Genomic DNA, 22,094 nt, shown 5'->3' on the forward strand with positions numbered 1-22,094 from the left:
TATGGAGAAGTCGTCTATCTGCATACTAGTCAGTTGGAGTCTGAGGTAATCATTCAAGCCATCTTCAAACCTCCTATATCTGATCTCCTCAGTGGCAACTATCTCTCTAGCATATCTACTGAATCTGATAAATTCTCTCTCATACTAATTGACTGATAATAGCCTCTGCCTCAACTGAATAAATCCCTCCTCTTGTTTTCCAAATACTGTCAACTGATGTATTTCTTTCTGAATTCAGCCAAGAAAAGATCCTAGGTAATATCCTATGGAGGTTGCGCATTCTCTGCATGATCAATTTCTGTCAACCACCACTGGTATGCCTCTTCTTATAACAAAGATATTGCATACTCTAAACTCTGATATGGTGTGCAGTGAAACTGATGTAGAACCCTTGTTGTCCTTTTCAACCAGAATTCAACAATGGAGGGATCATCATCCTTCTTGCCATAAAAATCTACTCCTCATACTTCCTGAGTTTTTCTAGATGGCTTTTCTGTGGAGCCTATGGGATAGCCCCTGTCATTTGTTTGAAGAAGTCTGTATTTACTAAAACAAAACATTCTAGCCTTGATTAGATGGGCTAGCCGAGGCTTATGGAGGAGCATTTTTGGGGTTTATGTTGTCCACACTAGTGGGGCTGTTACTTTCTGCAGCCTCACCTATGGCTCATTGAGAGGCGGGATCCATACCTAATCCCTACAATAAACAAAAGAGTAGATCTGCATTAGAGTCACACAAATCCTATTTATTATACCCAATGTGACTTATTAACATTTCCTTTATCTAGTTCTAGAATCGCCTAAACTTAGGCTCTGATACCAAAAATTGTAATAACCCACGATCCGGCAACATAACGGCTGAATTAGGAGAGTTACCTGTAATTTCACAGCCTGTGATAAGGACTATATCTCAATTGAATCTGATTATTCCATAGTCGTCACATAAAAATTGTTCCAAAAGTGATTTAAGCAAAATACAAACTTTACATAACATGTCATTTTATTAGATACAACTTTTCATCAAAAAATCCCAAGCCAATTCAGTTTCTGGTCTTGGTTCCACACCAACAATTCTACCATTTGAAATCAGCTCACTAACTTCTTGATTCTTCCTTCCCTTTCACTTTGATTTCATGTGTTGATTATTAATTTCTTCAATTCCAACACAAAACATCATCTTAGATGCATGAATTAGGGTTTATATTTGATATTGGATGAAAGAAAAATGGAGAAGTAGAGAGAGAGGGGTTCAGCTGAAGATGGAAGGAAGAAGAAGACAATTTTTATCATTTTATATGCCTTGGATACTTATCCCTTTCTTAGTATGTGTCACTTTGTCATTTGTCCTATTTAATTAGTGATTAATTAACTTAATTAATCACACTTAATGATCTTAATTAAACTCAATTATATGGCGAGTTCAAAATTTTCAATTTTCCCCCTAAACTTCATTATCTTTGCAACAAAGTCCATAGATATCTTTTACAAACTTTTAGTTTAACCCCTCACTTAATCTAATTTATATGTCATATTTAATATTTGAATTTCTTATTAAAATATACTGAATACGGTGTATAAATTTAGGGTATTACACACCACTTTAATTGTTATTTTTATAAGCAAATTGTCTCATCACTATAAAGAGAAAAAATACTTAGAAAAATACTACTTCAATTGGTTTTTTAATAAGCAAGTTATCCTATCATTGTAGAGAGAGAAAATGCTTAAGAAAATACCATTTTAATTATTTTTAGAGTATTGTATCTTTATAATAACGATATAACTTGCTTGCTTATGAAAATACCAATTGAAGTGGTATTTTCTTGAATATTTCCTCTTTATATTAACGAAATAACTTACTTGTAAAAACACTAATTAAATTCACATTTTATAACGGACGACATTATTTAGGTATAGTTCTAACTTCACATTACAATACATTTTATTTTAACAATATTTTAATAATAAACCCAATAGTAAAACAAACAACTTCAGCTCATCGGCACTCAGCTCCCTTGAAAGCTTCCAGAATCATTCAAGTGGAGAAGCAACAACAATACAATCTATTTACAAATCCAAAAGTTTAAGCAGCTAAACACCACACACCCAAGGGCACTTTTTGAAGACATGAAATTGTGTTTCCACCTCCATCGCCATAATATGGACAAAAAATTTTTACTTAGATCTGATCTGTTATGATTTAACATGTAAATATATAAGATTCATATATTTAATAAATGAGTTTCATTATATATTTTATATTTTGAGTCTATAATGGACTAAATCGAGACTAGAAAAATTCAATATGGATAAGTGTTTAGAACCCCACCTGCTCGGCAGAACAAAGCATAACACATGGGTAAGCTGTCCAAAAGGAAACGACATAAAAAAATATCTCACTTTTATGAGCTCTTGTATATCCCACATTAATTATACGCTAGTTAACATATAAAGATATGAAAGAAGACAATGTCTTTGATATATATAACAAGCAATGCTCACACAGTAAATGAGATGTAAAGTCCATTTTATTTGAGTTGTTTTCTATAGATTTATTGGAGGTTAAGAAATTAGTCAATGAAATTATTAAGAATAATTTAATATTTTTATTATAAAATAATATACTTTAGAAAACAATATTATTAATATTAATGCCGAAAGTTAGCCTTTCATATAATTAATTTAGTGCACCCTATACTACGGATTAGGAAAGCAATTTAAAAATTTAGATTCCATTTGTTTAAAAAAAATATATTTTTTCTTATTTTTCTTTTTTTTTATTATTTAGAAGAAAAAATAAAAATATGACAGAAAATTATTTTCTTGATTATAGAAAAATACTCTTCAAGTTTAGGAAAATACATATTTTAATTAATTTTTAATTTTATATCAAATAACTGAAAATAATATTTCTTTTAAAAAAGCCATTTTTCCAAAGCCTAAAAGAGTTATTTTTTTTAAATTTTATTTTATAATATAAAAGTGACATATGGTTGGCAGCTATATTTGATTACATATTGGAAAACTCTCACTCACATGCGAAGAGAATCAAATGTTAAAAGTGGACCCTCTGATCTCCTTCCCCTCTCCTTCCTATTGTAGGATGTTAAATGATATAATCCAAAATCCATCAACATCCTCCAAGAAAAATAAATTAAAATAATGTACACTAGATTTTAATTATGGTTTTCAATTTGTCTTTGCAGAAGCAGAGCTAAGAATTTATTAAAAAAAATAAATAAAAAAATAAAACTTTATCTTAGGAGTTTCACATTTAGATTCAACATTATTAGATACCATGACAAGAATCGAATCTCGATGGATTGGATAAAATAATTTATCATAATTGGAGGAATTTTTAGGGTTTTTTTTTTCTTTTATTTATATATTAAAATAAGAAATTATTAAATTATTATTAAAATTCAAATTTAAATTTTATAGGAGAGTTTTTAATTTATTATTAAATTAAGATCATTTATAAATAGACTTATCAAAGGATCATATCAAAATTAGAACAAGATGAAATTAAATAATCTGAGTTAAAATCAACTAAAATCTACCAAAATTGTAGTTGATTTATATTGTGACTGAGTCATATCATAATTGATCGATTCGATTTTGAATTAAAATTAAATTTTTTATTTAAAATAAAAAAAATTATTGAAGTTAGTTAAAATTAAATCAAATCAAATTGAATCAAAATTGAAATTTTATCAGAACAGGTAATACTAAATTAAGACATTCATTAGAAGTAATCATTATATGACATTAATTCAATAATGTATTTATTTAATAAAATTATTATCATTAATATTAAAATTATTATCATTAATTCCATTTTATTTTGAATTATTTATAATTCAATATTCTCAAATATTTTGTTAAAAATGATAAATTTCATGAAGTTAATTATGGATATCAATAACTAATGGGCAAGATAAAAAGTTTGGAAATTAATTATAAAAACTTATATTAGGGGCTGTTTTGAATTATAATAAGATAAGTATTCCTTAAAATATAATTAAATAATTATTCATGTCCTATTCGTCAAGTGTTAACAGAGACATGAAGGGTACTATAGTCCATACAATGGAAATAATTTAGTCAGTGAGACAACCCAATTATACTTCCAGTCCAAGAAGACTAAGGGAGACTTGAGGACTTAAGCAACAACTAAGCTTTAATATTAAATTCATTAAAATTTACATATAATTTTTTCACCATTTAATTTTATGGAACACTAAATTAGCATCCATATCCAAAATTTATAAATATTTCATTTTTTATTTAAAAAATAATTAAATTATTTCAATTTATAAAATATTTTTATTAAAATTCAATCTGAATTTAAATCTCATCATCTTTTATCTTAAATTTCAAATCATTTATGAGAAAAAATTATATATTTATTAATTTTTTATTATTTTATGTAAGATATTGGTATCCTTCACTGTACAATTTTTCCACTCGTAGGATGCTTGCGTTTAAAGACCAACATGGCGACTCCAAATCATCTTAAAGAAAAAATATTCACAAGGGCATTTTAGTCATAAAACTAATCACCACCATCTCTCCTATAAAACAAACTCACTCTGCTCTTACGCTTTTCAATCCAAGAGTATCATTCTTGGCCACGGCCTACAGATAAGAAAGGGAGAGAGAGGACTTCTTGCATCTGTTTTTGGTGGTCATCAATGGAGAGCAAGAGCCAAACCCATGGTGATGGTGATTTAGAAGGTGAAAAGGCAGCCAACGGAGGCTCAACAGAGCACGAAAGGTGTCCTATAGAGGAGGTGGCTTTGGTGGTGCCGGAAACCGATGACCCAACACTCCCAGTGATGACATTTCGTGCTTGGTTTCTGGGTTTAACTTCATGTGTTCTCCTTATATTCTTAAACACTTTCTTCACCTACCGTACTCAGCCTCTCACAATCTCAGCCATTCTCATGCAAATTGGTGTCCTACCCATAGGCAAATTCATGGCCAGGACTCTTCCTACCAAGGAGTATAAGATTTTCGGGTGGGGTTTTACTTTGAATCCTGGACCTTTTAACATCAAAGAGCATGTGATCATCACTATCTTTGCGAATTGTGGTGTGTCTTATGGTGGGGGAGATGCCTACTCGATTGGTGCCATTACTGTTATGAAGGCTTATTACAACCAGAGCCTCAATTTTCTTTGTGGGCTCCTCATAGTCTTGACTACTCAGGTAGGCATCTTAAATTCTTTATGTCTTTTCTTTGCTTTTTCTTCTTCTCTGCTGGTAAAAAGTCTACCTTGCAGTTGATTTCAATTGAAGTGTTTTCTGAATTTTTTTATTCCCTTTGGCTGCAGAAAGGTTTCATTTTCATTGTTTTGCTTATAATCACTGCTTACTTTACATTTTAATAATTCATCTCTTTATACCTTTTTTTTTTTTCAATTTTTAAATGAGAAGTTCTGTTTCTTTGGCTATTGTCTTAATTTCCTTTCCATTTGCATGATATGCAGATATTGGGATATGGATGGGCTGGGATGCTCAGGAGATATCTTGTTGATCCTGTTGAAATGTGGTGGCCTTCAAATCTTGCTCAGGTTTCTTTATTTAGGTCTGTTTTTCTCCTTAAAATTCTCTCTCTGAATGCCTATTTGGTTGATAAGAAAACTCAACTCAACTCAACTAAGCCTTTATCCCAAAAATTTGGGGTCGGCTATATGGATTCGCTTTTTCCATTCTGAACGATTTTGGGTTAAATCCTCAGAAATGTGTAATGCTTCTAAGTCATACTGTACTACTCTCCTCCAAGTCAATTTAGGTCTATCCCTTTTTTTCTTTCTATCCTCTAGCCTAATGTGTTCTACTTGTCTAACTGGAGCCTCCGTATGTCTACGCTTCACATGACCAAACCACCTCAATCTCCCTTCTCTCAACTTATCTTCAATTGGCACCACTTCTACCTTTTCTCTAATACTTTCATTACGGACTTTATCTAGTCTAGTATGACCACTCATCCACCTTAACATTCTCATCTCTGCAACTCTTATCTTATATGCATACGACTCTTTCAGTGTCCAACACTCACTACCATATAGCATAGCCGGTCGTATGGCTGTACGGTAAAATTTTCCTTTTAATTTATTGGGAATCTTACGATCACATAAAACTCCCGTGGCACGTCTCCACTTCAACCATCCGGCTTTAATCCTATGACTAACATCCTCCTCACATCCCCCATCTAATTGAAGGACTGAGCCTAGATATTTAAAGTGATTACTTTGGGACAGTGTCACTCCATTCAAACTAACTCCTTCCCTATCACCAGTTTGGCCTTCACTGAACTTGCAATGCATGTATTCTGTCTTCGTTCTACTTAACTTAAAACCCTTTGACTCTAGAGTACTTCTCCAAAGTTCTAGCTTCCTATTGACTCCTTCTCGTGTCTCATCTATCAGAACAATATCATCCGCAAACATCATGCACCAAGGAATACTCTCTTGTATATGTTTAGTCGGTTCATCTAAAACTAATGTAAAAGGTAAGGGCTTATGGTGATCCTTGGTGTAATCCAATTGATATCGAATAATATCTTGTGTCCCCTCACTTTGTCGCACAATAGTAGTTGCTCCTTCATACATATCTTTCAATACTTGTATGTACCTAATAGATACCCTCTTTTGTTCTAACGCATTCCATAAGACCTCTCTTGGAACACTATCATAAGCCTTCTCCAAATCAATAAAAACCATGTGTAGATCTTTCTTCCCATCTCTATATTTCTCCATCAAGCTTCTAATGAGAAAGATCGCTTCCATAGTTGAACGACCGGGCATGAAACCAAATTGATTGAGAGAGATAGAAGTATCATGACGTAGTCGATGCTCCACAACTCTCTCCCACAACTTCATAGTATGGCTCATGAGTTTAATTCCCCTATAGTTTGAGCAACTCTGTATGTCTCCCTTATTTTTAAAAATAGGTACTAAAATACTCTTCCTCCATTCATCCGGCATTTTCTTTGAGTTTAGAATCTTATTAAATAATTTAGTTAACCATGCCACTCCCATATCTCCCAAATACTTCCACACTTCAATTGGTATTTCATCGGGTCCACAGGCTTTACCTACTTTCATTCTCTTAAGTGCTTCCTTTACTTCTAAAGATCTAATCCTTCTAGTATAATTTACATTCTTTTCTATTGTTCTATAATCTATATTCACGCTATTTCCATTTTGACTATTATTAAAGAGATCATTAAAATAATTTCTCCATCTTTCTTTAATGTCCTCATCTTTCACCAACACTTTTCCTTCTTTATCCTTAATGCACCTAACTTGATTGAGATCTTGACATTTCCTTTCTCTACTCCTTGCTAATCTATAAATATCTTTCTCCCCTTCTTTAGTTCCAAGTTTCTCATATAACTTTTCAAAGGCTGTGCTCTTGCTTGGCTAATCGCCTTTTGCCTCTTTCTTTGCTATCTTGTACTGTTCATATGCCTCATTATTATCACATTTAGGTAATTTCTTATACTGTTCCTTTTTTCTTCAACGCCTTTTGTACTTCCTCATTCCACCACCATCTCTCTTTTGAGGGTGGTCCATGTCCTTTAGACTCCCCAAGTACTTTTCTAGCTACTTCTCTAATCTTTGATGCCATCTGTATCCACATATCATTGGCCTCCATATCTAGCTTCCATACTTGGACTCAAGAAGCTCATTTTTGAACTTCACTTGCTTTACTCCTTTGAACTCCCACCACTTTGTTCGAGCTACACTATTTCTTCTGACCTTACTTGAATTGTTCCTAAACTTGAAATCCAAGACCACCAACCTATGTTGACTTGTTAAAGCCTCTCCTGGAATGACCTTGCAATCCTTGCATAGAGCTCTATTTGTCTTCCTGGTTAAGAGGAAGTCGATTTGGCTTCTATGTTGCCCACTTTTGAAAGTCACTAAATGTGACTCTCTTTTTATAAAGTAGGTATTTGCTAGTATTAGGTCATATGCCATAGCAAAATCCAGGATGCTTTTTCCCTCCTCATTTCGACTGCCAAAACCAAAACCTCCATGAACATTCTCATAACCTTGCCTATCACTTCCTACATGTCCATTCAAATCTCCACCAATGAAAATATTCTCTTCATTCGGTATGCTTTGCATTAAATCATCCATATCTTCCCAAAATCTTTGTTTACTCTCCTTTGTCTAGTCCTATTTGTTGGGAATAAGCACTAACTAAATTTATTGTTTCTCAGACTAGTAATAGCTTTAATAGTATAATTCTATCTCCTACTCTTTTCACACACTACTCTGCGTCTTTCAATGTCCTGTCTATGATTATACCCACTCCGTTCTTGTTTCTCTCCTTTCCGGTAAACCACAATTTATACCCTGAATTACCCACTTCCTTACTTTTCTCTCCTACCCATTTAGTCTCCTGAATGCAAGCAATATTCACCCTTCTCCTTTCCGAGGTATCCACAAGCTCCATTAATTTTCCTGTAAGTGATCCAACATTCCAAGTACCAACCCTGATCCTCCTCCTATCCTGCTCCTTCCTAATTGGTCTCCTTCTATGATATCTTCTATTATTTTCTATGTCTATCTTGTGTTCTGTTCCACTATTTGTTCTATTATCTGTCTTATGGACTAACTTCTTTACCCACACCCGTCCATGATGTGGGAACCCTTGCTCACTTAACACCACACCCGGGCGCCGGCATGGCGCGTCGCTTTCGGTGAACGCCCTACACCCTTGCATATTTATCACTACACCCGGGCTCCGATGTAGCGCGTCGTTAGTAGAGGACGCCCCAACGTTTATATCATTTGAATCCATATCATAGGGTGTGACGAAATTTTTACGCTGGTTGTCACCTACCGCAACCCTCCTCCTTTATCCGGGCTTGGGACCGGCTAAGCACAAACTACTTAGGCGGAGTTTTGGTTGATAAGAAAAAGTAGGAAAATAAAAGAGGCTTCTATCCTCTAAGTTTTAGAACCTTGTGTTCAATCTTTGTCTGTGGAGAATGAAACCTCAACTATTATTGAGTGATTACTCTAGCAAGTTTGGATGAATCAGTTGAATTTTTAAACTTTAGTTGATAAAAACATGATACTTTAATAGAGAACCCAATCTTTTGAAAGAATGACTTTTTGTGGTTCAAATTCAATAGTTAAAGAAGTTCATAATGGAATAAGATGTGAAATATATATATTGAAGCTGAACAAAGCATCAAAAATTTCTTAGCATATTTTACTAAGAATTTGTTAGTCATAGGATTAATTAAAGCCGGATGGTTGAAGTGGAGAAGTGCCACGAGAGTACGAGAGTTTTATGTGATCGCAAAATTTCGAATAAGTTGAAAGGAAAATTTTACTGTACAGTCATACGACCAGCCATGTTATATGGTAGTGAGTGTTGGGCACTGAAGGAGTCGTATGTGCCTAAGATAAGAGTTGCGGAGATGAGAATGTTAAAGTGGATGAGTGGTCATAATAGACTAGATAAAATCCGTAACAAGAGTATTAGAGAAAAGGTAGGAGTGATGCCAATCGAGGATAAATTGAGAGAAGGGAGATTGAGGTGGTTTGGTCATGTGAAGCGTAGACATACGGAGACTCCAGTTAGACAAGTAGAGCACATTAGGTTAGAGGATAGAAAGAAAAGAAGAGATAAACCTAAACTGATTTGGAGAAGAGTTGTACAACATGACCTATAAACATTACACACTTCTGAGGATTTAACTTAAAATCGTTTAGAATGGAGTAAGAGAATCCATATAGCTGACTCCAAATTCTTGGGATAAAAGTTTAGTGGAGTTGAGTTGAGTTTTACTAATAATTTGATAAATTTCTTTGGTTTGGAATAATTATGTGAATATGTGTGCAAAGAAGGATTATTCAATGCTCCTGGAGCATATGCTTCTTCTCTTACATATGTATGAGCCTCACTTTAGTGCTCAATGTGGATTTTTCTTTTTGGGATGTTCACAATGAGGCTAATTGGGTTGTGAGCGTTATGAGCTGCACAATGGGGTAGCCTTTCTCTTTAATATCTATCACTAAAATAATAAGAACTCTCACCATATTGTTGGATCTCTAGAAACTCAAACCCGAGAGCCCTAACTCTTCACTTCTCACAAGTTTCATTTATTAATAGGTGACAATAGTATGCTTATTAGTTGAGAACTTTTAAAATGTCTGGCCTTGTAGCTTAGAGGGATTAAAATATTCTCGGCAAATGCTGAAATATACCTTTCTGTTTTTTATTTTATATGATGATGTGCTTTGTGGACCAAATGATGTATGCGTTTATGTATAAACTGATATTAGCTTGGCTTTTAATTTCAATGGGAATTATTTTTTTATCAAATGTCAACAACTTTGTCTGACTTCACAGAGCTCTTCATGAAAAGGAACCGAGAAGGAAAGGAATGACTCGAATGCGATTCTTCCTTATAGTGATGACAGCAAGCTTTCTTTATTATGCACTCCCTGGCTACTTGTTCCCAATATTGACATTTTTCTCTTGGGTCTGCTGGATATGGCCTCACAGCATCACAGCTCAACAAATAGGATCAGGTTACCATGGGCTAGGAATTGGTGCTTTCACCCTTGATTGGGCTGGCATTTCAGCATACCATGGCAGCCCCCTGGTGACGCCCTGGTCATCCATTCTCAATGTTGGGATTGGATTTGTCATGTTTATCTACATAATAGTCCCTCTGTGTTATTGGAAGTATAACACTTTTGATGCTCGAAAGTTTCCAATATTTTCCAATCAGCTGTTCACTTCGAGTGGAAACAAATATGATACCACAAAGATCTTAACCCCTGATTATCAACTCAATGTTCCTGCTTATGATAGTTATGGGAAGCTCTATCTTAGCCCTCTCTTTGCCCTCTCCATTGGATCAGGATTTGCAAGGTTTACCGCAACTCTCACTCATGTGGCTTTGTTTCATGGAAGGTAGGCTGCTTTCTAATTCCAAGTTTCATTATTTGGCTCCCACTGAGACTCAAACTCGAGATTTTACGACACAGCCATAATAATTTTGTTCAAAGTTACAATGCTTCTTAATGAAATGTAAATGCCTTTTAGACAGGAATCTTGAAGACTGACATAATGAGTGATTTCCATTGTCTAGAGATATTTTGAGGCAAAGTAGATCAGCAATGAAGAATGCGAAACTGGACATTCATGCAAAATTGATGCAAAGTTACAAACAAGTGCCTGAATGGTGGTTCTTAATTTTATTGGTAGGGAGCATTGTCCTATCTCTATTGATGTCCTTTGTGTGGCATAAAGATGTGCAGCTTCAATGGTGGGGTATGATCTTTGCCTTTGGCTTGGCGTGGATTGTTACTCTTCCTATTGGGGTCATTCAAGCAACTACCAACCAGGTAATCCAATCAATGTTCCCTTGGTCTTTACTCTTCTTTGCCCTCTAGACATAGGGAGCTAAACATCAATCAGAATACAAAACAAATTGCATGCTAATTTTTTTTTTTGGGTCTTGTTATGTTCTTGTCTCCACAATGCAGCAACCAGGATACGATATAATAGCGCAGTTCATAATTGGGTATGTACTACCAGGAAAACCCATTGCAAATTTGCTTTTCAAGATTTATGGGCGAATTAGCACAATCCATGCCCTTTCTTTCTTATCTGACCTTAAACTTGGGCATTACATGAAAATACCACCACGCTGCATGTATGTAGCTCAGGTACTGCAGCTCAGAAACTTGTGCAGTTGAGCATTCAAAAATTTTCGCTCTTTTTTTTTTAAAGCGTGAAATGCTGATAATTTGGTGGTTGGTTTTCCTCAGTTGGTGGGAACTTTGGTTGCTGGTACTGTCAATCTTGCAGTTGCATGGTGGATGTTGGAGAATATTGAAAACATATGTGATGTTGAAGGAAGCCATCCTGAAAGTCCTTGGACCTGTCCTAAATACCGAGTCACTTTCGATGCTTCAGTCATCTGGGGCCTGATTGGTCCCAGAAGACTCTTCGGACCTGGAGGGATGTACCATAATCTGGTATGGTTATTCCTCATTGGTGCTTTCTTGCCAGTACCTGTTTGGATACTGAGCAAAATGTTCCCTGAGAAGACATGGATTCCATTGATTAATATACCAGTTATATCTTATGGTTTTGCTGGAATGCCACCTGCAACTCCCACCAACATAGCAAGTTGGCTTATCACTGGAACAATCTTCAACTACTTTGTATTCCGATATCACAAACGCTGGTGGCAGAAATATAACTATGTTCTGTCCGCGGCATTGGATGCTGGAACGGCTTTCATGGGTGTATTATTGTTCTTTGCTCTGCAAAATGAAGGAAAAATTTTGAAGTGGTGGGGTACAGATATTGATCACTGTCCTTTGGCTACATGTCCAACGGCACCAGGCATCATGGTCAAAGGTTGCCCAGTTTTTAGGTAGACATGTAGCAGCAGGCAGAGTTGGCGTAGTTCTAAAAGAGGGAGGGAAGGGAAATACAGTGGAGCAGAAAAAGACCTTCAAATAACTACCTTGTATATTTTATACATGCTTCTGGCATAGCTTTGGTGTGGTTCATATCCTTTTTGGGAAAATGGTGAATCCATTATCCAAGTATTGCAGATGTATTTCTGATGCTTTTCTTTATTTCTGCGCCATGCTCGAAACATAGTAAGGAATGAAAATGCATCTCTTCTGTCTTAATCTATTCTCTGAATTGATTCAGTTGTGTTTTTGAGATTAAGCACAGAATAATAGAATATCAACTCCTCTTACACCCTCATATAAATTCAAATAATACGTAGTCTTGTAATATTAGAAGAATAATTTCTACATATGGAAAACCAAAACAAGTAATAGGTTGCCTAACCAATGTTCATCAAGCATTTGCATCGCGTGAAAGATCCCTTGGGATTACTTAAGCCACTGTTGTAGCTTTTCCTCTTAATAATTATATTGATTATGTCCCGTGACTGTAGACTAAAAACCAACATAGATGCTAAAAAAAAAATTATTACCTCTGCAAGGACTTGTAGAGCACCACTGTCACATACTTAGCTGAAAAACGATGTGTTGAACCAAGTGCCACCGCCGCAGGGCCACCCTTCCCTTTTTGCACGTAGAGATGATTAAGCACCACATGTTGGGGTCTTGATAAAAGAGGTGGAATCTCCATGTACGATGATGGCATATTAAGCAGCGTCATCTGTAAGTTTGGAGGAACAAGTGGTGGATCCTTTGCAAAATCTTCATTTCCAAGTTGCAGATTGTTGTAGCTAGACTCTGGAGAGTGAGGCGGTTCAAAACTAGACATACTCTCAAGGTCCTCTGGAACATAATCCTGCCAAAGGATCAATAGACTTGATTGACTGGCACCAAATTATCAAGTGCTAATCCTTATTACCCAACATGCTTTTAGTTAGAGGAACTGCCAGAACAGAAAAACACTAGCAGGAGCTAAGCATCGGACCTACGTGACAATAAAAGGGTGATTCAGTGCACGAAGCATCTGACACTTGTAGGCTCTGAGAAGGGTCAATGTACACAACCTTACCCCTGCTTTGCAGATAGGCTGTTTCCGTTGACCCCACATGACTATGAGACAAGAAATGCTTGCTTATGTCCATTTGTATGTTAGCACAGATGTGAATAAACACACATAATTGCAATCATCTAACTATTCCAACACGCGGAAAAACATTTCAATAACTAGCCTCATTAGTCAATTTTATGAACAAAGCCACCCACTCTATCTGCAACAACAGCGACAGAAAATACACTAGGGATAAATGCACAACAAACAGATCTTATTAGTGAGTCATAGGCAGTAGCACCATTTTAAACAAAAATATAGAATTTGAATGAAAACGTAACGACAGAACTGACATTTCAATAAGCTAAAGCCAGAGAAGTACACTATAGCATTGTTTTCAAATAAAATTGTACTATTTAAAAAAGAAATCATTATGAACAATCACTTAAATGGCATTTCAGGAGTAGTACAGCATTGTGTTGTTTAGTATAAAACTGCAGGACATAAACAAAAGCTTATCTTTAGCAATTGAATATTCTTAGATTACACCTGACCTGAGAAACAATGATTTGTATGGACACGTTAAGCACAAAAATTCAGTGGCACCAAAAAAATTCTAGAGAGAGCAAAGTTAAGCTTTATAAAAATTCAGCACAAAAAAAAAAAATCTATAGAGAAAGCAAAGTTAAACTTTCAATGATGTTAGCAAAGTTAAACTTTCAATGATGTTATAACCATTGCAATCTTTCTAAGCATTGTTTCATTGCCCAAGTTAGTTCATACTCTACCTTGAGAATTTAAAATATATATTATCACTGGTTGAACTGAGATTTTCCTTATAATTCTTGAGCATTTTCAACAAATTTAAGTTTGCACAGGTTTAATCAAATTATTATATTAAAGTGTACAATGAAAATACTTTAATTCTGACTTGCTGAGAGACTATAAAATCCTAGGTTTCCAAATCACAAAGTTGCAGTTCATGAGGTCATCATCACACAAACCCTATGGTTTCCTTTCAATTTCCATTTTCATTATTTTTCAATTATACAAAAAAGGTAAAAGATCAATGAGCTTCAGCTAAGAGTAGGACTGTGACTGTTCTCTGGGGTCCCAAACTGAACCGAAGTACCATACCAAATCGATAGAAATCGTACCAAACCGAAGTTATTTTGATAATTTGGTTCGGTCTTGGTTTTTCACTAAGAATCAAACTGAAACCAAATCGAAACTGAACCGAGAATCGAATTTATACATAAGTTTTTCTATAATATATATATACTCAACTCAACTCAACTCAACTAAGCCTTTATCCCAAAAATTTGGGGTCGGCTATATGGATTCGCTTTTTCCACTCTGAACGATTTTGGGTTAAATCCTCAGAAATGTTTAATGCTTCTAAGTCATGTTGTACTACTCTCCTCCAAGTTAATTTAGGTCTACCCCTTTTTTTCTTTCTATCCTCTAACCTAATGTGCTCTACTTGTCTAACTGGACCCTCCGTATGTCTACGCTTCACATGACCAAACCACCTCAATCTCCCTTCTCTCAACTTATCTTCAATTGTCACCACTCCTACCTTTTCTCTAATACTCTCATTACGGACTTTATCTAGTCTAGTATGGCCACTCATCCACCTTAACATTCTCATCTCTGCAACTCTTATCTTATATGCATACGACTCTTTCAGTGCCCAACACTCACTACCATATAACATAGCCGGTCGTATGGCGGTACGGTAAAATTTTCCTTTTAATTTATTGGGAATCTTACGATCACATAAAACTCCCGTGGCACGTCTCCACTTCAACCATCCGGCTTTAATCCTATGACTAACATCCTCCTCACATCCCCCATCTACTTGAAGGACTGAGCCTAGATATTTAAAGTGATTACTTTGGGACAGTACCACTCCATTCAAACTAACTCCTTCCCTATCACCAGTTTGGCCTTCACTGAACTTGCAATGCATGTATTCTGTCTTCGTTCTACTTAACTTAAAACCCTTTGACTCTAGAGTACTTCTCCAAAGTTCTAGCTTCCTATTGACTCATTCTCGTGTCTCATCTATCAGAACAATATCATTCGCAAACATCATGCACCAAGGAATACTCTCTTGTATATGTTTCATCAGTTCATCTAAAACTAATGTAAAAAGGTAAGGGCTTATGGCTGATCCTTGGTGTAATCCAATTGAGATCAGAAAATCACTTGTGTCCCCTCCCACTGTGCGCACAATAGTAGTTGCTCCTTCATACATATCTTTCAATACTTGTATGTACCTAATAGATACCCTCTTTTGTTCTAACACATTCCATAAGACCTCTCTTGGAACACTATCATAAGCCTTCTCCAAATCAATAAAAACCATGTGTAGATCTTTCTTCACATCTCTATATTTCTCCATCAAGCTTCTAATGAGAAAGATCGCTTCCATAGTTGAGCAATGGGCATGAAACCAAATTGATTGAGAGAGATAGAAGTATCATGACGTAGTCGATGCTCCACAACTCTCTCCCACAACTTCATAGTATGGCTCATGAGTTTAATTCCCCTATAGTTTGAGCAACTCTGTATGTCTCCCTTATTTTTAAAAATAGGTACTAAAATACTCTTCCTCCATTCATCAGGCATTTTCTTTGAGTTTAGAATCTTATTAAATAATTTAGTTAACCATGCCACTCCCATATCTCCCAAATACTTCCACACTTCAATTGGTATTTCATCGTGTCCATATGCTTTACCCACTTTCATTCTCTTAAGTGCTTCCTTTACTTCTAAAGATCGAATCCTTCCGTACAATTTACATTCTTTTCTATTGTTCTATAATCTATATTCACGCTATTACCATTTTGACTATTATTAAAGAGATCATTAAAATAATTTCTCCATCTTTCTTTAATGTCCTCATCTTTTACCAACACTTTTCCTTCTTTATCCTTAATGCACCTAACTTGATTGAGATCTTGACATTTCCTTTCTCTACTCCTTGCTAATCTATAAATATCTTTCTCCCCTTCTTTAGTTCCAAGTTTCTTATATAACTTTTCAAAGGCCTGTGCTCTTGCTTGACTAATCGCCTTTTGCTTCTTTCTTTACTATTTTGTACTGTTCATATGCCTCATTATTATCACATTTAGGTAATTTCTTATACCATTCCTTTTTATCTTCACTGCCTTTTGTACTTCCTCATTCCACCACCATCTCTCTTTTGAGGGTGGTCCATGTCCTTTAGACTCTCCAAGTACTTTTCTAGCTACTTCTCTAATCTTTGATGCCATCTGTATCCACATATCATTGGCCTCCATATCTAGCTTCCATACTTGGACTCGAGAAGCTCATTTTGAACTTCACTTGCTTTACTCCTTTGAACTCCCACCACTTTGTTCGAGCTACACTATTTCTTCTGACCTTACTTGAATTGTTCCTAAACTTGACATCCAAGACCACCAACCTATGTTGACTTGTTAAAGCCTCTCCTGGAATGACCTTGCAATCCTTGCATAGAGCTCTATTTGTCTTCTGGTTAAGAGGAAGTCGATTTGGCTTCTATGTTGCCCACTTTTGAAAGTCACTAAATGTGACTCTCTTTTTATAAAGTAGGTATTTGCTAGTATTAGGTCGTATGCCATAGCAAAATCCAGGATGCTTTTTCCCTCCTCATTTATTTGCCAAAACCAAAACCTCCATGAACATTCTCATAACCTTGCCTATCACTTCCTACATGTCCATTCAAATCTCCACCAATGAAAACATTCTCTTCATTCGGTATGCTTTGCATTAAATCATCCATATCTTCCCAAAACCTTTGTTTACTCTCCTTTGTCTAGTCCTATTTGTGGGGCATAAGCACTAACTATATTTATTGTTTCTCCTTCTAGTACTAGCTTTACTAGTATAATTATATCTCCTACTCTTTTCACAGCTACTACTGCGTCTTTTAATGTTCTGTCTATGATTATACCCACTCCGTTCTTATTTCTCTCCTTTCCGGTAAACCACAGTTTGTACCCTGAATTACCCACTTCCTTACTTTTCTCTCCTACCCATTTAGTCTCCTGAATGCAAGCAATATTCACCCTTCTCCTTTCCAAGGTATCCACAAGCTCCATCAATTTTCCTGTAAGTGATCCAACATTCCAAGTACCAACCCTGATCCTCCTCCTATCCTGCTCCTTCCTAATTGGTCTCCTTCTATGATATCTTCTATTGTTTTCTATATCTATCTTGTGTTCTGTTCCACTATTTGTTCTATTATCTGTCCTATGGACTAACTTCTTTACCCACACCCGTCCATGATGTGGGAACCCTTGCTCACTTAACACCACACCCGGGCGCCGGCATGGTGCGTCGCTTTCGGTGAACGCCCTACACCCTTGCATATTTATCACTACACCCGGGCTCCGATGTAGCGCGTCGTTAGTAGAGGACGCCCCAACGTTTATATCATTTGAATCCATATCATAGGGTGTGACGAAATTTTTACGCTGGTTGTCACCTACCGCAACCCTCCTCCTTTATCCGGGCTTGGGACCGGCTAAGCGCAAACTACTTAGGCGGAGTTTCTATAATATATATATGAACTAAATAAAACCTAATATCATATTTCATTTCTCTATATTTTCTTAATAATTTTAACTATAAATATATTAAATTACCTTATATTTCATAATTATAAGTGTACTATCATATAATAAATATATGCTTAATTCATAATTATTTTGTATCTTATTGTTAATATTATATAATTAATAAATAATTAAAATATATATTATATGATATACTTATACTACTCTATTATATAATATACTTAATCCTAAATTATATATACACCTTAGAGTTAAAAATTATATAATTTAGAAATAGTTAAAAGATATATTATAGGATATATGGTGTATTAATAACCCAATTCAAAACTTAAATGCTAATTCAAGTATGACTTTTTATGAAAATAATTGCATAGAATTGTTTCAAGAACCGAGAACTAAATCGGAACCGTACCAAATCAAATCGGAATCAAAAAACCGAGAATTGTAATGAACTAGAAATGAAACAACTAAGAATTGAACCAAAATCACACCGAAATTTCAATTCGATTTTAGTTCCTAAACAAACCCCGAATCGAATCGGAACTGCACAACCCTAACTAAGAGGATAAGCTGTATTATATATTATATATTGTTTCATACTAAAAGTCATAGAAATATCAGAATTCAATATTCCCAAAGGAACTCTTTTGAGTTATTAGAATCTCATATGCAAAGGCCATCATGCTGTCTGGATCTGTTTGGAAATTTTGTTTCAGTTGTTATTGAGAAAAAGATTACTATAAAAATGTTAATTTTGAGCCATTAAAAATTGTTTTTAAGTTAAATTTGACATGTTTTACTCATAATAACTCCAAAACAGCTAAACATCTTCAAACTACCTTTTCCACATTATCTAAAAGGGTGCCTTACAGGAAACAGATTTGAACCTCAATCCCAAACAAGCTCTAACTTTATCATCTTTAGTCTACCCTCGGTAAAATAATAAAAACTCATTCAATATTTACTTTTCAACACAGGAAGAAATGCAATGTGTGAGGATGCAATGTTATTATATCATTCAATTCTGAGAATAAACTCATGTTTCTTCAGGAGAAGAAAATGACAATAGAAGTGTAAATCATTAGTACTAGTAGTAACAATGATATCAATAATATGCCAATTTTGCATCAAGCTCCCAATATTGCTTAAAGTTTCAATTACAATACCTTTGCTAAGTATTCATTCACATTTTTCTTTACAATAAGTGGGTTGGGTAGCAAGAAAACAGTGGACATTTCATTTTAAGATATAACTAACACCCAAATTTTACATTTTTTTAAATTTCATATTATCTTACATGTTTTCATGTGCACTAGCAAAGAGGACTTGAGCATCCATCCGAAGCTATCTCGGCAATGTACTCATGCATAAAACATTAAAACCCATGACTGGATTTCAATTCTACATGAGTACATTGGTGAGACAGGTTTAGACTACAACTCACTTGTGTTGCAGACATGCAAAATTAAGGGAAAGAAGTGATGATCAAATGTTTACCTGCAAATCCAAAATGTTGTAAGCATTGCCAGTATCATCTTGAGCCCAAGGTAAGTCAGGGATGTACCTCAACTGTCCATTAACAATAAACCTGTATTGGTAAACGCCAGAAGGAAGTACTTTCATTATATTGTAATCTTTACCAGATCTCTGCAAGGGAATCCTGAACAACAAAGTGAAAGGATATATTAGATTCGGTGGCTTCTATGGTTACTTTTTTTAAACAAAGTTAAATTAATTTGCTTCACCCAAAAAAAAAAAAAAACCCTTAAATTTCACAAAACACAAAATTTTTTAGTTATTAAAAAGGCAATGAATTTCTACAACCTTGTTTTCCAGTTGTCCCATGATCCCTCAACAGCTACTTCATTGCCACCATAGCTCCACGTAATCATTGTTGGAATTCCTTGCTCATTGCAGATTTCCTCACACCCAACAGTAGTTTGCATCCATGAATTGCTTGGTATTTGGATCTCATCAGGTCTTTGTAGTGGAACCACTGGAACCTAGAAAAGAAAAGAACCAAAAGACAACAAAAATTAAGCATTTATATAGATTGTTTAAGCACAAAAGCTGGCCAAACAGAACTATATTATACCCTGTAAACCGAACATGTTCAAATGAAATGGTCCTAAAGCACTGAATTCCATCAACATATAATAGAATTTAGTTTGTGACAGATTTGATCCTGTTGAATTTAAAACTGACAATTTCTCTTCCTGTAAAGCAAAATCAAATTTCAACACTTCATAGAAAATTGATGGCAAGAGGCTAAAAGCTATTAAATGCCTTGGAAATAGTAACAAATCATATCCACTCGTCAATTTGATATCACAGATCACAGAAACCATAAAGCCAATGCAATTGACATGCAAATAAGCAAAAATTCAAAGTGGGTACAATGTTCCTCTTCCTATGCTTTCTACACAGAATAGCCAATGAATACAAGACCTTCTCAAATCAAAGACTTCCAAAATAATGATAAATTTTCCTGCAAATGATATCAAAGTGTGTGAAGGATAAAAGATTAGCACATGACAATGATATATGTATAGCCAAATCAGTACATGATTCTTCAAATCAATCCTATACAAATCCTTTGAAGAGGCAACAACGTAAATGTTCTTGCACAATAAAAACTTGTAGTTTATTGCATGTTAAAACAGAACATTGAATTACATAAACCCACAATTGAATCATTAAAACAAAAGGGGAACAAAAGCAAAAACTGACCTGAGGAGTGAACAGGAGAGGTAACTGAGTGGCCCTAGGGCTTTGAGGAGGAGACTGACCCATCAATTCAGGCGGCGGCGGGGGAAGGTGGCCAAGGCGGGCCTTGTCTGGTGCAACACTGCCCTTATTGCCTACTCCTCCACCACCACCACCACCACCTGCTCCTCCTTTTTCATCAACCCCTACTCCAACCCCACCACCACCTGATCCTGAAGGGCTATTTGCCCCATCTTCTTCTCCTTTGCCATTCACATTTCCCATATTATAATAAATTAATTAATTATCTATCAACCTCCATTGTTTTACAGAATATCAAAGTTATTATTATTATTATTAGTGACTAGATTCTGATTATGAATTTATACCCATTACCTACTACCCAAAACCCATGAACTAGAAATAAATTAAATCAACGACAGCCCATCAAGGAATTGGCCACAGATGCCTAATTTGGAGAATTCACTTTTTCTTTTTTGAGTAGCAATTCGGAGAATTCTTGGTAGAAAAAATGAAATGGGCAAAATCTACATGGGTACATATAGCGGTCTAAAAAATTAAATTAAAATAAAAGACGAAAAAAGGGGAAAAGTAAAAAGAATTTTCCGATGATTTTGGAAGATGGGATTTGAGAATTGAGATGAGAGTGTGGGTGCCGTGGCAGTGGGTGGCGGTGGGCCAATAATAATAAGATTTATTACTATTTACTCCATAGATTGTAATAAGATTAATGAAATTAATGGTTTAATTCTCATATTTTAAAAAATATATAATTTAATATTTTTTAGTTAAAAAATTAAAAGTTAATCAATGAGGGATAAAAAAAAGTTAATAATGATAAAAATTTATAGACAAAAAAAGTTATAATGGTAAATTATCATTAATGGCAAAAGTTGAAAAATTAGATGGGGAGATGAAATATATGATGGAATCAAAATTGGGTTTGATGTGGTTTGAATGAGAGTCAAACAGAAATTAAATCAGACTATTTTTAATTAATTTAGTCTTATTTAGAGTCAAATTTTTATTTTTTTTACTTTAAAAGAAAAAAGAGTTCTAAAAGAATTTTGTTTGTTGAATTTGATTAAATTGAATCAAATTGGGTAAACCGGACTAAAACAAAATAAAAATTAAAATCAAGATAAAACAAAATAAAAATTGAAATTAAGAGGAACCCTTAAGTTCGATCCTGAATCTCCAACCTTAAGACCATAACTACTAATCTAATTTCAATTTTGACTTAGAATCGAATAGTACCC

General features: G+C 34.8%; 2 protein-coding genes across 3 annotated transcripts; one reads left to right on the plus strand and one right to left on the minus strand.

Moving 5' to 3' along the window:
• Window positions 1-4,548: 4,548 nt before the first annotated feature.
• On the plus strand, window positions 4,549-12,690 carry LOC110666485 (oligopeptide transporter 3). Of its 2 annotated transcripts, XM_021826982.2 has the most exons (6): window positions 4,556-5,209; window positions 5,491-5,588; window positions 10,382-10,951; window positions 11,130-11,385; window positions 11,527-11,709; window positions 11,812-12,690. In XM_021826982.2, exons 1-6 carry the CDS (start codon window positions 4,694-4,696, stop codon window positions 12,427-12,429), a joined length of 2,241 nt encoding a protein of 746 aa, XP_021682674.1. In that variant the 5' UTR covers window positions 4,556-4,693; the 3' UTR covers window positions 12,430-12,690. The 2 variants fall into 2 exon arrangements, with proteins under 2 accessions (XP_021682675.1, XP_021682674.1); XM_021826983.2 differs by lacking the exon at window positions 11,527-11,709 and having other exon boundaries at window positions 4,549-5,209.
• Window positions 12,691-12,771: 81 nt separating this feature from the next.
• On the minus strand, window positions 12,772-21,504 carry LOC110666486 (SNF1-related protein kinase regulatory subunit beta-2-like). The gene is made up of 4 exons (XM_021826985.2): window positions 20,839-21,504; window positions 19,933-20,111; window positions 19,606-19,768; window positions 12,772-13,327 (listed from the first exon to the last, which is right to left on the minus strand). The coding sequence occupies exons 1-4, from the start codon at window positions 21,097-21,099 to the stop codon at window positions 13,001-13,003; spliced, it is 930 nt and encodes a 309-aa protein (XP_021682677.2). The 5' UTR covers window positions 21,100-21,504; the 3' UTR covers window positions 12,772-13,000.
• Window positions 21,505-22,094: the final 590 nt, after the last annotated feature.

This window comes from Hevea brasiliensis, chromosome 3 (genome assembly GCF_030052815.1).
Source record: "Hevea brasiliensis isolate MT/VB/25A 57/8 chromosome 3, ASM3005281v1, whole genome shotgun sequence".
Lineage (NCBI taxonomy): Eukaryota > Viridiplantae > Streptophyta > Magnoliopsida > Malpighiales > Euphorbiaceae > Hevea > Hevea brasiliensis.

What these genes read in the sequence shown, in the direction of transcription:
- LOC110666485 (XM_021826982.2), top strand. Translation starts at nt 4,694, where the DNA reads ATGGAGAGCAAGAGCCAAACCCATGGTGATGGTGATTTAGAAGGTGAA. An exon ending in TCATAGTCTTGACTACTCAG is followed by an intron (nt 5,210 to 5,490) that starts GTAGGCATCTTA and finishes CATGATATGCAG; the next exon opens with ATATTGGGATATGGATGGGC. An exon ending in GCTCAGGTTTCTTTATTTAG is followed by an intron (nt 5,589 to 10,381) that starts GTCTGTTTTTCT and finishes CTGACTTCACAG; the next exon opens with AGCTCTTCATGAAAAGGAAC.
- LOC110666486 (XM_021826985.2), bottom strand. Translation starts at nt 21,099, where the DNA reads ATGGGAAATGTGAATGGCAAAGGAGAAGAAGATGGGGCAAATAGCCCT. An exon ending in CTCTCCTGTTCACTCCTCAG is followed by an intron (nt 20,112 to 20,838) that starts GTCAGTTTTTGC and finishes TTTCTTTTCTAG; the next exon opens with GTTCCAGTGGTTCCACTACA. An exon ending in ACAACATTTTGGATTTGCAG is followed by an intron (nt 13,328 to 19,605) that starts GTAAACATTTGA and finishes ATCCTTTGGCAG; the next exon opens with GATTATGTTCCAGAGGACCT.